Source organism: Limulus polyphemus, unplaced genomic scaffold (assembly GCF_000517525.1).
Source record: "Limulus polyphemus unplaced genomic scaffold, Limulus_polyphemus-2.1.2 Scaffold746, whole genome shotgun sequence".
NCBI classification, from domain to species: Eukaryota; Metazoa; Arthropoda; class Merostomata; order Xiphosura; family Limulidae; genus Limulus; species Limulus polyphemus.
The window spans coordinates 427128-441564 of NW_013666356.1; the positions used below are offsets into that span (position 1 = coordinate 427128).

General features: G+C 29.2%; 1 protein-coding gene across 2 annotated transcripts in view; it reads right to left on the minus strand.

Moving 5' to 3' along the window:
- The window catches only part of LOC106460308 (solute carrier family 26 member 6-like), a 29037-nt gene that overhangs the window by 10386 nt on the left and 4214 nt on the right, over positions 1-14437 (minus strand). The window contains exons 3-9 of one of the 2 annotated variants that reach the window (XM_022387006.1): positions 13186-13263; positions 12257-12352; positions 9612-9718; positions 7960-8029; positions 4593-4699; positions 4291-4432; positions 2320-2374 (exon numbers count right to left, since the gene is read on the minus strand). In XM_022387006.1, coding sequence (XP_022242714.1) covers positions 2320-2374; positions 4291-4432; positions 4593-4699; positions 7960-8029; positions 9612-9718; positions 12257-12352; positions 13186-13263 — 655 coding nt within the window. The remainder of the gene's footprint in view (positions 1-2319; positions 2375-4290; positions 4433-4592; positions 4700-7959; positions 8030-9611; positions 9719-12256; positions 12353-13185; positions 13264-14437) is intronic. The other variant, XM_022387007.1, reaches the window with a different exon arrangement.

Consider the following 14437-nt stretch of genomic DNA (forward strand, 5'->3'; position numbering starts at 1 on the left):
GCATAATTTCATTTGATAAACACGTTTAGATTGAATGGTAATTTATAATCAGTCACAAGAACGTCGAATCTGAATCACTTGAAAAAACACGGGGTGCTTAACTTTTTTCCAGGTGTATATATCCACTGAAACCATCTCCTACTAATGTGTATGCTACTGTTCCCAGGATAACATTCATGCCTGTATTTACAGAAGGTTGTTGACAAGAACTCTACTTGATCATTACCTATTGTGTGAAGAATAAAGCATAAGACACTTAACATCACTTCTGAAGAGTTCTGGCAATCTACCCTAGCCACCTTTATTATTATCAACAGTGCAAGTCTCATGCATCCTTTTCATAGTCATGCATACAGATACTACTGAAACATGGAGACTTGCCATAATTAACTGTTTGCATGGAGTATTCTTCACCAGCCAAAACTTTAGTTTGTAAATATTTTCCATGCAGTAGTTTAGTCCTTGGAGACATAAATAAATTACACTGCTACTACTGGACAGAATATGATTACCTGTACCTTTATAAGCTTTTATCAAGATAGTTATGTGGACATTCTTGAAATTGTAAATTACACTTATTTCAAACTATCAACATGTGACTGTAAATTAGTGTAGTTAGTTTTCACACAATGAAGGAGTTCCATTCCCACAGTATTTGTCTTTTGTATCCTTCTTTGTCACGATTTCCATAAGTTGCTTGTTAAACACAAAGCTACACAATAGGCTACCTGTGCTTTGCCCAACACAGGTATTGAAACCTGATTTTTATCATTGTAAGCCCTCAGACTTACCCCTTAGTTCAGGCATGTGCAAAATACTACCCGCAGGCTGCATCTGGTCTGCAAGGAGGTTTTATCCACCTGCGAAGTCTTTTTAACTTTTACTTTTGATTCATGTGGTGTGGCCCACAAGTACATTTAAAAATTGCTATCCAGCCCACACCCTGGAGGAAGTTCCATGTCTGCCTTAGCTAGTCGGGGTATTTCCGTAATTATTTCCATTACTGTATATTATATATACACACACACACACATATATATACTTGTGGGCATTCTTGAAAGCATTAAATATTAAAATACTTATTTCAATTGGGTTAAAGTAGTTAGCAGATACGATTATCTTCTGTTACTAAATATTACGTGATAATTCCTTAATCTTTACTTATCCATCAAATATACACTGTCATATAAGAAACTTTAGGTAACTTCTAATATAACACAAGTAGTTCACCAGTTCTTCTGAATGACAGATAAAGCTCATTAAAGTAAAAACAAATAATAATAATAATAATAAATAATCGGTGTCAAAATAAATAAGTAATATTGTGTTCTTAATCTTTGCCCTAATTCTGATTTGTAAATAACTCATATAAAAATTACACTTCACACTATAACAGTTGTTCTTCATGCAATGTGATAATATAAATGGCATCTTAACCACTAGCCTCGTCAGCACTGGATATAGCAGATGTTTTGTGGTTGATACATTATACACTCTTCTTCATTTCCACTCATACATACTTTGAAATCAATTGTTCACATTGCATAAACTGTATATACTAACACAAGCAGTAATTCATTCCTCACATCTATCTACCACCAAAAGTTTCACTTTCATGCCAACCAAAAAAGATAATATTATAACAACAAAAGTTGCTTTTTAATATCCCAACAATTTCTTCATTTTAGAATAAAAAATCAGAAACTGTTAGAAAGAAAGCATTCAATGTTTCACTAAATCTGAGGCTAAAAGGTATCCATATGAAGAAAAACAAATGAATGTAAGGTGAAGTTTTCCTTACTAAATATTATGTGATAATTCCTTAATCTTTACTAATCCATCAAATATACACTGTCATATAAGAAACTAATTTTCTAGAAACTTTAGGTAACTTCTAATATAACCCAAGTAGTTATATTAACTATGCATATAAGCCCCTTCAAAAACTTGGGACAGCTACCCCTGAAAAGACACTGATCAATAAAAAAACATTGATATACTAGTCATCACAAAAAAATATATAAATATTTTAAACAAAATTCTGAGCATAAAGACGGTGAATTCTGTGTGGCAATATCTTGGAGAAATAATGGTATTGCTTAACCAAAAACTGCATTTTTGGAAAAGATTAAACCTACACAAAAAAGAAAAGAAAGATAAAAACAAAGATGTTCATCTACAACAATGAGACTTCAAGTAAACTACAACATTATAATTACATTAAACTTAAACCAAATTACAATTAGTTTCAAGCTAAAGTAACAATAAGCTGCAAATATGAAGTACAAATTAAACTAACCTAAGTACACTAGAACTAACCTGTACATCCTGCTAGATAGACTGTAATGTCTTTCTCTTTCATTTCTTTGGTTAACTAAGAAAATATCAAAAAATAAAATAACTTTCATTCCTGATCTGGTGTAACTACTACAACATACTTTGATTTATTGTCTTTTTTTTTTGGTTGATAACATAATCTTTCCTCAGCAAAAACAATTATAGCTGTAAAAACTAGAAGATAAAGGATATTTAAAACCATGGTTTGAAAAACACAAACTGTACTTAACATGATCTATTCTTAGCAGAATTTAAGATAAGTCAAGACTAAAAACGTTTCCACATATAAATAACAAGAATTACAGAACTGTTACTGACATTATGAACAATTTGATAAGCTTCCTTGTTCCATGTATTTGTACAAAACTACAAATGGCTATCTGTACTAGCCATTCTTAATTTTGAACTAATATACGAATGGGAAGGCAGCTAGTCAACTCTTCGATGAATAGTCTGGCATGCTAGCCACTAGGCTATGCCTTGTCCAAAATGTGATCAGACATTAAAAGTATCATTCAGTATATACTAAAATGATCCTGAACCATGTAAAACATTGGAGCACATTTTTTAATGCATTTTTAATACAAGTTACATGACTTATACACCTATTGAATAAATGTACCATAACTGATACAAGATTAGAGAAACATTACCCATGATGTAAATCATAATTTGTCAATGAGAAAAATCAAATATTATCAAATCTTTACATAGTAGTGTTTAATGATGATAAATCAATAATTAGTTTTAAAACATTTTTTGTTCAGAAAGAAAAAAAAACTCACAATAACGAAATGGGAACTACAATAAATGTCAGATTCATAAATATTTGAATGTAATACGTAACAAGGTGAGTAGTTTTGAAGTTTCTACATTTTGTAATGTTAAAAATTATAAGTAAAGATTTGTCACAAGGCCGGATTAAAGTTCTAAAAATTTTATACTCTAGCTCAGTGGTTCTCAACATGGGCCATGCCATATTTCTAAGGGGCCACCAAAACTTCACTGCTCGATTAAAATACTTAAAATTTAAAATTGAACCAAAGGTTTCCTTCTCCCCGTATCCCCCACAGCTCAGAAATCAAATTATCAGATGCGACTAGTACTCAAGTAACAATCAAAATGTTTGTCTGGTACCTGTGAATGTTTTTGACTGATTCTCAAGAGCAGCAGAGTGATATAACAACCAAAGCCAGATTCAAATGTGACAAACATTATTTCTGAATAAGTAGTGAAATAGCTAATAAGCTTCCACAGCTCTGGGAGAAGGCAAAGTTCTATTTTATTGCTTTTCCCACATCTTGTCTGGTTGAATCTGGTTTTGGTATTGTGACTTATTTTGCTATCGAAAATATGTAATGCCTTGATGTTGTGAAGAGAGGTGATCTTTGCTTATCACTGACCACACTGCAACTGGACATTCAAAAACTTTCAAGTGTTCATCAGGCCCAAGGATCACACTGAATAAAATGTCAATGATTTACAGAATATTTTCTACTTGTATAAGTAAACAGTATGTTATAAACAAAATATTTAAAAACAATACAATATTGTAAAAATAATATTATAATATTATAAATATATTATAAATCAACAGTGTGGAAACAAAGTAACTTTTTTCTTAAGTAACAGTGTCTATGGAGGGTGGGGCCACAGAGATAAATCAAACTCAAAAGAAAGCCACGAGCAAAAAAAGGTTGAGAAACACTGCTCTGGCTGATTGATTATAACAACAATTTAAGGTTAATTTTGAGACTAAATGAAGAAAATAAGGTCTCTCCTTATAAAAGACAATTAGATTTAAAGAAAATCCACATTTACATTAAGAACATATGATAAAAAATTTTATAATCTTTAACACAGAAATTTTCAAATTACTTAACAAACTAATCTCAAAGTAGTCAGCCTGGCAGATTAAAATATGTAAGAGATGAAAAAAAAGAATGAAAATACCTCAAGTAAAGTATCCACTCCTGAAAGGTCAATGTAAGAAAATGATGAACAGTCAATAATCAAATGATGAATTGGATTCAGAGATTCTGTGTTATTCTGATCCTCTTCTATATTCCCTTCTTTTCTATTGTTTTTGGCAATTCTACAGAATAAAGCCCAACTCTTATAAATACACTGATATTATTATTATAGTCCTATTTCACTGGTTAAAAAGAATACACAAAACGTTGATACTGAAATTTTGAAAAACCTTGCAGCAAGCCACACACTGCATTTTTAGAAACTTTAGAAATAATTCCTACCTATCATTATCTATTACTTTCTTTAATCCTTCCGTGAAAATAGATTTGTTCATGAAGTAAAGTGGTCCACCAAAGCAGAATATCTTAATCCCCAGTATCTCTTGGGCCTAGAAATAAATAATTTCATTTGTGTAAAACAAAAGAAGTATTTAGAAAAGGACAGACCCTCCATGTTTACAATGGTTAAAATTTGTATCAGTATCATTTGTATCAATTGCAGTGACCATAATTTTTGTAGCAGTATAAACTGTATTAGTATTGAATAATAGCCTAATACTGTACCATCATTTAAATCAATATCTAATCACAAACACCTTAGGTGTGAAAAACAGGTGTGACCAAAAAAGGATTGAACGTGCATTCTTTGTTCAACTTGAGGCATGATGGTAGGTAAAACAAAATACATGGCTTAGCTAATTAATGAATGAATATTTGCTGTAAAATTTATATCAATGCCATAAGTGTAACTACTAGTTTGGCCACCAACTTTGATTTCATTCCTTTATAATGCACGCACAATCGTTTTTCACACCTAAAGTGGTTTTGATTAGATATCATGACTTTTTGTCAATACACACCAACAAAACACAGCAAAAGTAACCCACATTAGCTTTAGGCTCCCAATCCTATCATTCTGAACAGACCTATACTTTACAGAACCAACCAGATTCTTTAAAAACAGCTCCAAAACAGCTGTCTTTAATCCAAATTATAAGAAACTAAAAATGGTCCACTATTAATCTTAGGTGAAACTGTGGTAAAAATTTCAGACCAATAACTCAAGTGACTTTTTGTGTGGGTGTGCAGAAAACTTTTGTTCAAAACTACTGAGCTGTTTTTGCTGAATAACTTTGCATGTGGCTTATATTCAGACCAAATTTGACACCTAAACATCTATCAGTGTACCAAATTTGAAGCAACTCTATCGAAGTTAAGTTTGTTTGTTTTTTTTAAATACATTTTCAGCGAGATTGGTGCAAAAAAAAAAGAAATAATACAATCAAAAGTAAAGATTTTATATCACATGTGTTTCTTAATGGATTGCCTTGAAATTTGATATATGAAATAAGGGTCCAATAGAGCACTTTCATTCAAGATATGTGATAGTTTGTATTACCACAGAAAGAAAAAAACTGCTAAACTATCACTCCTGTTAATAACACACAGTTTGTAATGTGGGTTGTTTTGGCTGCACAACACACTACCATGTGTCTTCATTACAATGTATAAAGTTAATGAACTCTGGGTACAGTACATAGAAAACTGTATAACGTTCTTTATAAAATTCGAAATTTCATCCTTACTTTATTTCAACAGGAAACATGTCACTAGCATGAAAATAAAATAAGTTCAGCTTAATTTCTAACTGTATTACATTTACCTATATGAACTGAAAATCATTACATTTCCTAGTCTTATTGTGGAAACTTAGCTTAGTGACCTAACTGATTAAATACTATGGGATATAATTTTAATATTAATGTAGGACCAATATTAAAACATATTAAGGTTACAAACACAAATGTCCAGTACATATCTAAACACCTCAAGGTTACCTGACCTGCTGCAATCACGTTTCCATTTATAAACTATAACAAATCTCTATAGCACTTTACATGTTTTACAACAGAAAAAACAAAACAAAATAAACTATTAATTTCACATGAAGTATATATTTACTTCCACTGTCACACATTACTAGTATTACAAGCATAATCAAAGTTCATTACAGTAGAGTATGAATTTACTGAATTTGAGTTTTTCAAGTTGAAAATATTAAATAGTGTTCCTCTGAGAATACTAAGATGTTTTGTAAATATTTACATTTATAACCCTAAACTACCTCACATCAATAATTTTCAAACTATTTATTTGACATTTACAAAAGGTATAACAATAGTTAGATAACTAGTAAATGAATACATGCACACTATATTTACATACATTCCAACTTTAGCTTAATCTGTATATCTTTTCCAACTTAGATAACACAAGAAAAAGTAGCACACAAAATTCTCAGCCAAAAAATACAAATTAATATAATCCACAATATTGAGACAAGGAATTTTGAGGTACAAAAATTAGTCCTACAGTAGGAGGCTGCAACTTTTTCTTTTGGAAACTAGAAAGTGATTAAAAGGCCCTCAAAATTCCTTCCAGTACAGAGCAACAACATATAAAATATAGTGCAGCTAACCGGTTAGTCATTATATCATACTTCCCCTAAGCAATACTATGTAAGAAGAAACAAAGAATTAAAGACTACAGAACCATGAAATCAGACAAACTAATATATTCAATTCACAAACACACATAGAAAAGAAGATACTAAAATGTCATTGAATGGTGTTAATGTTTCCTGTGATGAAAATTAATATTTTAAGCTACCAAAAAAATTATAACTTTTTTTTTAATATATTAAATATGTAAACAGCATTAGATTAGTTTGAGTTTATCAGGAATTTAATAAGATTTTAGGGAAAACTAAGCTCAATGAGAGTAATTTTGCTATTCTAATGACTGATGCATATTACAATAACATCGTTTCTTATCTTATTAGTTCCAGTCTTATGCAAAAATTTACATAAGTATGGATAATTTATAATGATTATGACAGTCATAATTATATCCATATATAAAGGAAACGTATATCAAAAATACACATTTTTTCTCAATTTTATGCATATTTATAGCTATATTGGTTGAAAATTATTATTAAAAAAATTAAAAAATACTATTTGCAATATTAAGACTGTTAATATTGTCCCACCCTATTGTTGTGGAAATAGAATAACTGAGATATTGCTTAAAATACTTTATAAATAAAGAGCTATTGAAATAGTTAAATTTTAATTTTAAATTTCTTAGAGCACAGCTTCAGACTGTTAACTATGAGATCTTATTGCAAAAAATGTATAAACTTTTGATGAACTGTTCTTAGTTGTTGTTTGTGTTTTTATCTAAGTTGATACTATCGAACATTTGATGTTACCATGGGTACAAAAGTGGTACAAACTCAGTAAAAATATATGCAAGTCCAAGTAAACATAATTATGTTCTATTTTCTCAATGGGAATCTTGTTAAAAACCTGGGAAGTAATAGAGAAAATCCCCATATCACTTACTAATAATATCATGCAAGTACTGCATTCAATTAAAACACAGTAAAACCTACAATTTTACAATCTGCTATAAGAAATTAAGTCTTAAGTACTAACGTAAACAAAAAGTTAAAATCAAAGTAGTAATTGGACCTAGATGATTTCATAAGCTACTAATTACAACAACAGCCATCAGTTATGTTTAATATCTTTAAATAGACACAAAAAAACAAACATTTTATCAATTTAATGGAAAACTTACTTACACTATGAAAGTTTTCCTTGTCTACATAAATCTCTGTGTCAGGCAAGTTAGCAAGTACCCCTTGATACGGACTACAAAATAACAGTTACACAGAAATATTAAAAAATTGCTTTAAAGTCAACTGTAATACATATATTCTTCTTTAAATTAGTAATAAACAATATATTATCAGATTTCCTTACATTTATAAAACTTCACTTTTTTATTTCTAGGAGCACCATTATTTTAAATTACAAACATGTAAAAGTAAATTAGTATATTAACCAACAATGAAGAATCTAATTTTTGATTTCACCATTATGTTATGTTTTCATTATTCTTATAATTTAATCATTAAAATAATTATTGTAATCGCTGAATTATAGCCACAGCATTAAGTAGTTAGATATAAAAGAATCATGATTTTTTTTTATTTTGAAAAGTATTAACAGGGCATTTCACTCATCTAACTTGATAAGCACTGAGTGAACTTAAACAATGATATCAAGTTCAAACTTTTGTAGCATTCAAAAATATAATATTATTATAATGAGAGGTAATGTATTATAAATATTTACATACAAATTAAGTTCCCCATGAAACATTCAGGTGAGTAAAAACATACACTGTACACTCATAGTTCAAAACATTCCCAACAGCTATAGTTTCACACATTGAATGAATAATAGTTTTCTCTAGAGAGTACAATAAATATTAATATCCTTGATAACTTACACAAAAAATAGTAGAAAATCTCATATTATTAATAGTAATTCATTGCAAAAAACCAATATGGATAAAGTCATTTGAAACATAATAAACCAAAATGAGCGCTAAATATAATTCCTTTAATTGTTTTTCGATTGGTACACGAAAAAATCAAAAGAAAAATCATCTTTTGTGATAATATTAAAAACAATAGACATTCAACCCTGAGCATGGTTTCATTTTAATGAGCAAAAATAGCTGTAAAAACCCAAGCACTTCTCTGTAGAAGGAAGATTGGGTTTTTTTTTGTTTTGTTTTTTTAATCAAGCATATATTTTATGAATTTGATATAAATTTCATTATAAACAACAAATACACAACTGGTGTTTAGGGCAATCTGGAAGTCGTGGGTTTGAATCCCCATCACACCTAACATGCTTGCCCTTTCAGCCATGGGGCATTATAATGTGATGGTCAATCCCACTAATCATTGGTAAAGGAGTAGCCCAAGAATTTGTGGTGGGTGGTGTTGCCTAGCTGTCTCCCTTTTAGTCTATCACTACTATATTAGGGACAGCTAGCACAAATAGCACTTTTGTAGCTTTGTGCGAAATTCAAAACAAACCAAATATACTGTTCTTTAACCACATAGGTATGTGTATAGCAATGATAATGGATTGTTCTATACTAATCAAGACTAAATAGATTGTTCTTGAAAGTAGTTTAAAGTATAGCAATAATAATGTATTGTGCTGTAATGATCAGAAACATATAAAATGTTCTTATATGTACTTTAAAGTCCTTAAGCAACATGTGTATTCTATTAAAATTAACATCACACATGTATTCACAGATTCATCTTAATTCTATCATGAACTCATTACTACTAGTAAGTATAATACACACCTGTAAGTTTTGACCTAATATTTACACTACAGATTTATAAAACTTACTATAAATACTTACACAAAAGATCTATAAACAACAGTGAGAATGGAAAATACCACCCCCAAAATAAGCCCATAGTCAATGTCTAAGATCACAATGGAAAGAAATGCCATAAGCCATATCATCTGTAGAGTAATAAAATACGTAGTTAGTAATGACTAATGGTTAGATGAAGGAAGTTATGAATAAAATATTGTACCTTACACGTACTCTCACACTGAGAAAACTTTATCTCTTGGTAACGGTAACATAATTTTTAAATCAAAATACATAATTTCCAGTTCTATACTGGCTTAGTCAGGATTGTGGTAAAAAGAAAATCTTCCTATTACTCCTGTGGACTCATGAAGAACTAAATTACCAAAGTCCTTATTGGCATATTATAAAGCTCATATGCTTAAGAAATTTTTCTACAACTACTTAATTAACTTATAGTTTTAAAAAAATGTTACATATTTCTTTATTCCTGCCACATGCCACCAGGAAAACTTTATTTATCAAAGGGAGAGCATACATATAAATTATATAATTCATTCAGCAAGTATTTTTCAAACTTGGAAAATACTGGCTTGAAACAGAACAATCCTTGATTATTTTTTTTATATTATAACAAAACAACAAAATATCACTGACATATTAGAATTATCCAGACAAACCAGTGTGTATGTATCAATAAGATGAAACAAGAATGGTACACATATGTATATAAATTAAAGTTTAAAGCACCTCTCTTTCAACACCACTAGCTTTTTTAGCAATACTCTGTTTAGACAAAGCATAACAAGCAAACATATTGAAACATATAATCACATGCACATTGTAAACAAGATATATGTGTACAAGTGATGATATTACTGAAAAATTTTAATAACTTTTTTAATCATGTTTAACTATCTTGGACCAAAAAGGAATCACAGACACCCACTGATCTTTCATTCTTACAATGTAAATACTTAACCAAACTGCATAAAACCTAGAAAAACTTACTAAATAGTATCGAACTAGCTTTGACTTAAGAAATTATTATAGTTTGATTTACTTTTTTTCTAATTTTTATGTTATGAGACACTACTTTGGAAAAATATTAAAAGTTACTACTTTTAATCTTAGAATTTCAATTTTTTTTAATTGATGATCAGAATGTTCTATTTTATATATACATAAAATTACAACTTGATTGGTTTCATTAACATTTCCTTTTGATACTTTATCGTACTACTTCTGGCTATAAGTTGTAAAAAACACTGCAAAAACTCACAAATATTTAACAGTGACCTATATAAGTGCTGTCAGATCAGTTTAGTTAAGAATATTATTGATAAAAATCAATTGCTACCTCATAAATAGTTTCTTTCCAATAAGTTATTTTACTTATATATGTTGTTCGAATATGAAGAACCTAATAATAATACTCAATAAATAAAAATTTCTGTCACTGAAATACTTTACAATCACCTACCATACTTGCTAAGCTTAACTAATGTCTTGTCAATGAAAATTTTCATTAACTTAAATAAATATAATTTAATGGGAAAACATTTTCAGGAACAAAGTATACCAAAATTCCCAGGTTACTGGTTTGCTCCTAAGTCTTCTAATGTTCCCATTAGATTATCTTCTTCTCAGCAAAAACTAAAACTTATCACTTTCCCATAAAACCATAAATTACTTTTCACACTTCTTTATTCATTGCACATTTACATACACAGGGGTTTAAACATGCCCGTAGTAATAATATTAGAGAAAGAGAAGGAAAATCTTATGAAAAAAAAACATGGATATTTCCATCCTCAATGGGATGAAACAGTGTAGCTTCTTAGCAAGTATAAACCTATACTTTGGGAGAGGCAGTAAAAAAAAATTTAGAATTTCATTTTTTTTTTTTATAGGCAAGATCGCTCAGAGTCGCTCGTGAATGAAATTTTGAACATTATATTTTAAAATTATAATTTGTGAAATACATTAAATAAATTTTACAAAAGGGAAAAATTAAATTTAAATTATTATTGAGTTAAACACTGTGAAAATACAGTTAAGAGTTACAACTTTCACTTTGAATTCAAAATCATGTAGTTGTACACCAGTCCAGAAAGGGTTAAGATGTTCTTATTAGCAAGATATTTGACTGGACAAAAAACTGCCCAGTAAAAAATCTTTCAAAGCCCAAACAAGTAACAAAAGGTTCAGATTTTTTATTGAATCCCTTCCTAACCAGTGGTTTAATCTGGGCAGAAAAAACTATATTGCAATTAGCAAGTAAAATTATTTAGGTACCCATAAGCCTGTATAAAGTTTGATAACCCTAGAAAGTTCACTACATATTATATTTTTTGTTTATGAGCTTGCTATTAACACAATAGCTTAGAAACAAGCTAGCTATGCAAGTAAAGAAAATACTTCAGTAATGAAATATAAGACACTTGATATTTTTTAAAGTCTGATACCCATAAAATTGAAAGAACTAGAAATATTTTCTGATTTCTACATTCAGAAGTTTACTACAGTTCACAACAAACATGTCAATGAGAAAATGAAGTTGAAGAATTTTCATGAAATTAGAAATGGTTAAATACAACAATTTCCTGAAGATGTAAACCACTTTTTTTTTGTAAGATATTTATTTAGAGAAGTTAGCATGATAAATGATATACTGAAAAACTTACACCATCAATCTTTGAAACATTCCAAACTCTCTTCAGCTCTAGGACCTGTACAAACATCCCTTTCAAGGCTACCAGAATAACACATGATAGAATGCACTATATGAAAAAACAAACAATTCTTGTGAATATTTAAATTAAAACATATAGCCTTATTAAAATTAGTAATCAAACCTAAGAAAAAAAAAAGAGACAATGACAAGTTTTGGATGTAATCTGCAATACAATACAACTCAAAGAATGCGAAACTTTACAAATCACTATTTTATACAATATAATAATTAATTTTACAAATTAAACTAAATGTACTAGGTCACAAAACTATAATGGTAATTGTCACTATTTATGTCCATAGTCATTGACTATGTTATAAATATTTCCCACCAGCATAAATATACACAAATGTAAGCATCTAAACATCTTTCCTGATATTAAAATATATAATTGGTTAAGATGTTTTGAATAAAGCCATCATGTATACCATGCAAAAAGAAATCAGAAATGGAGAAAGATATTAACATCTCAAGTATGTTCATACAATCAAGAACGTGAAATTATATTCATTAAGAGAATCTAGTGTACTTTCATGTAAAGACACTAAGTAAAGTGTGATTTTTTTAAAAATACATTGTGAAAATCTGACAACTTCATGCAATCACAAAAAAAACATTGTATTGAACAAAATTATTTGAATTTTTGCTTCTTTTTCTTTAGCCTAAGTGGAGAAATCAAAAATTATTATTAAAGAACCACATTTTAAAATTGTAAATACTAATATGAACAAAGTTGGCTGGAGGATTTTTAAGTGCAACTACAATGCAGAAAAAATGTATCTAGTAGTAACATCTTCACAAGATGCCTTAAACTGGCTTATTTTCTTGAACATCTCTATAAAAAAACAATTACAAGTAGACGTCATACATTATATTTACCTTTGGTAAATGGTAGAACAATGGCCCTAACACTAACAGGATTACTACCATAAGGACACAAGAAACCAGGCTAACCAGCTATAAAAAAAAAGATATTTATAACTTTGAATATTTATCCACACGACATTTAAAAAACAGAACTGTTAATATTTTAATGAGTCATCTTGAATTTATTAATAATAACTTTCCAGTGTGCTACAATAAACATATATAAAATTGATAATTTTTCACACAAAATATTAAATTGCCTTTCTTCACAAAAAATACAAATGTGGAAGTTAAATAAAGTGGAACATAAAGACATAAATTATACATAGCTATTGTAGCCAATACAGTACAACATATGTTCACACACAATATATGTATCATTACAAGGGATGAGGATCCAAGTGATAAAGTGGAACATAAAGACATAAATTATACATAGCTATTGTAGCCAATACGGTACAACATATGTTCAAACACAATATATGCATCATTACAAGGGATGAGGATCCAAGTGAGTATATAGTATACCCGCCTTTCTAAGCAGAAAACCAAGGATCAAATCCTGGCTTCTGCCACCAAATTCAATCCTTCTCTGGACTTTTCTGAAAATGGCAGCAAACTAACAATCAAAACACAGATTGTAAATTAAATGGCAATCAGTAACAAACACTTGATGTTATATCAATAACTGATTAGTAATTAGACGTGCTTAATAGTACAGGCTATTAACTATGATAACTAATGAAATCTTATCAGAACAACTCTAAGCTACATGTACATCTAGATAGCATCATTCCCAACACATTTCAAAATAAATTATTTCATGATTTTAAGTTAGGCACTTTTCTGTATTCTGTAAGTATGACTTAATTAAGGAGATTTACCTCACAGTTTTTTCTTCAGTTTAAAAAAGCCTAAAATAAAATACACAATTTTTGTACAATTCAAATGTTTTCTACAGTTCTTTACCAGTTTTAATGAAATATAACAACATTGTATAAAAATTATGTATTTTTGGTTAAACTGCTGGCAAGCTAACTTTCCAAATTGCTGAAATAGTTTAATTTTATTGAAGTTCACATGAAATAATTCCCTTCTTCTGAACCACACAACAGTGAACTTTGAATTCTAACTGACTAGAAATTAGAGTATTTGAGTATACAACCTTGAATAATATCTAAACCTTTAACCAAATGTGCACATGCTGGAGAAGAAATGCTGATTATGATTCCAAATTTACTACATGTATCTATACAAAATATAG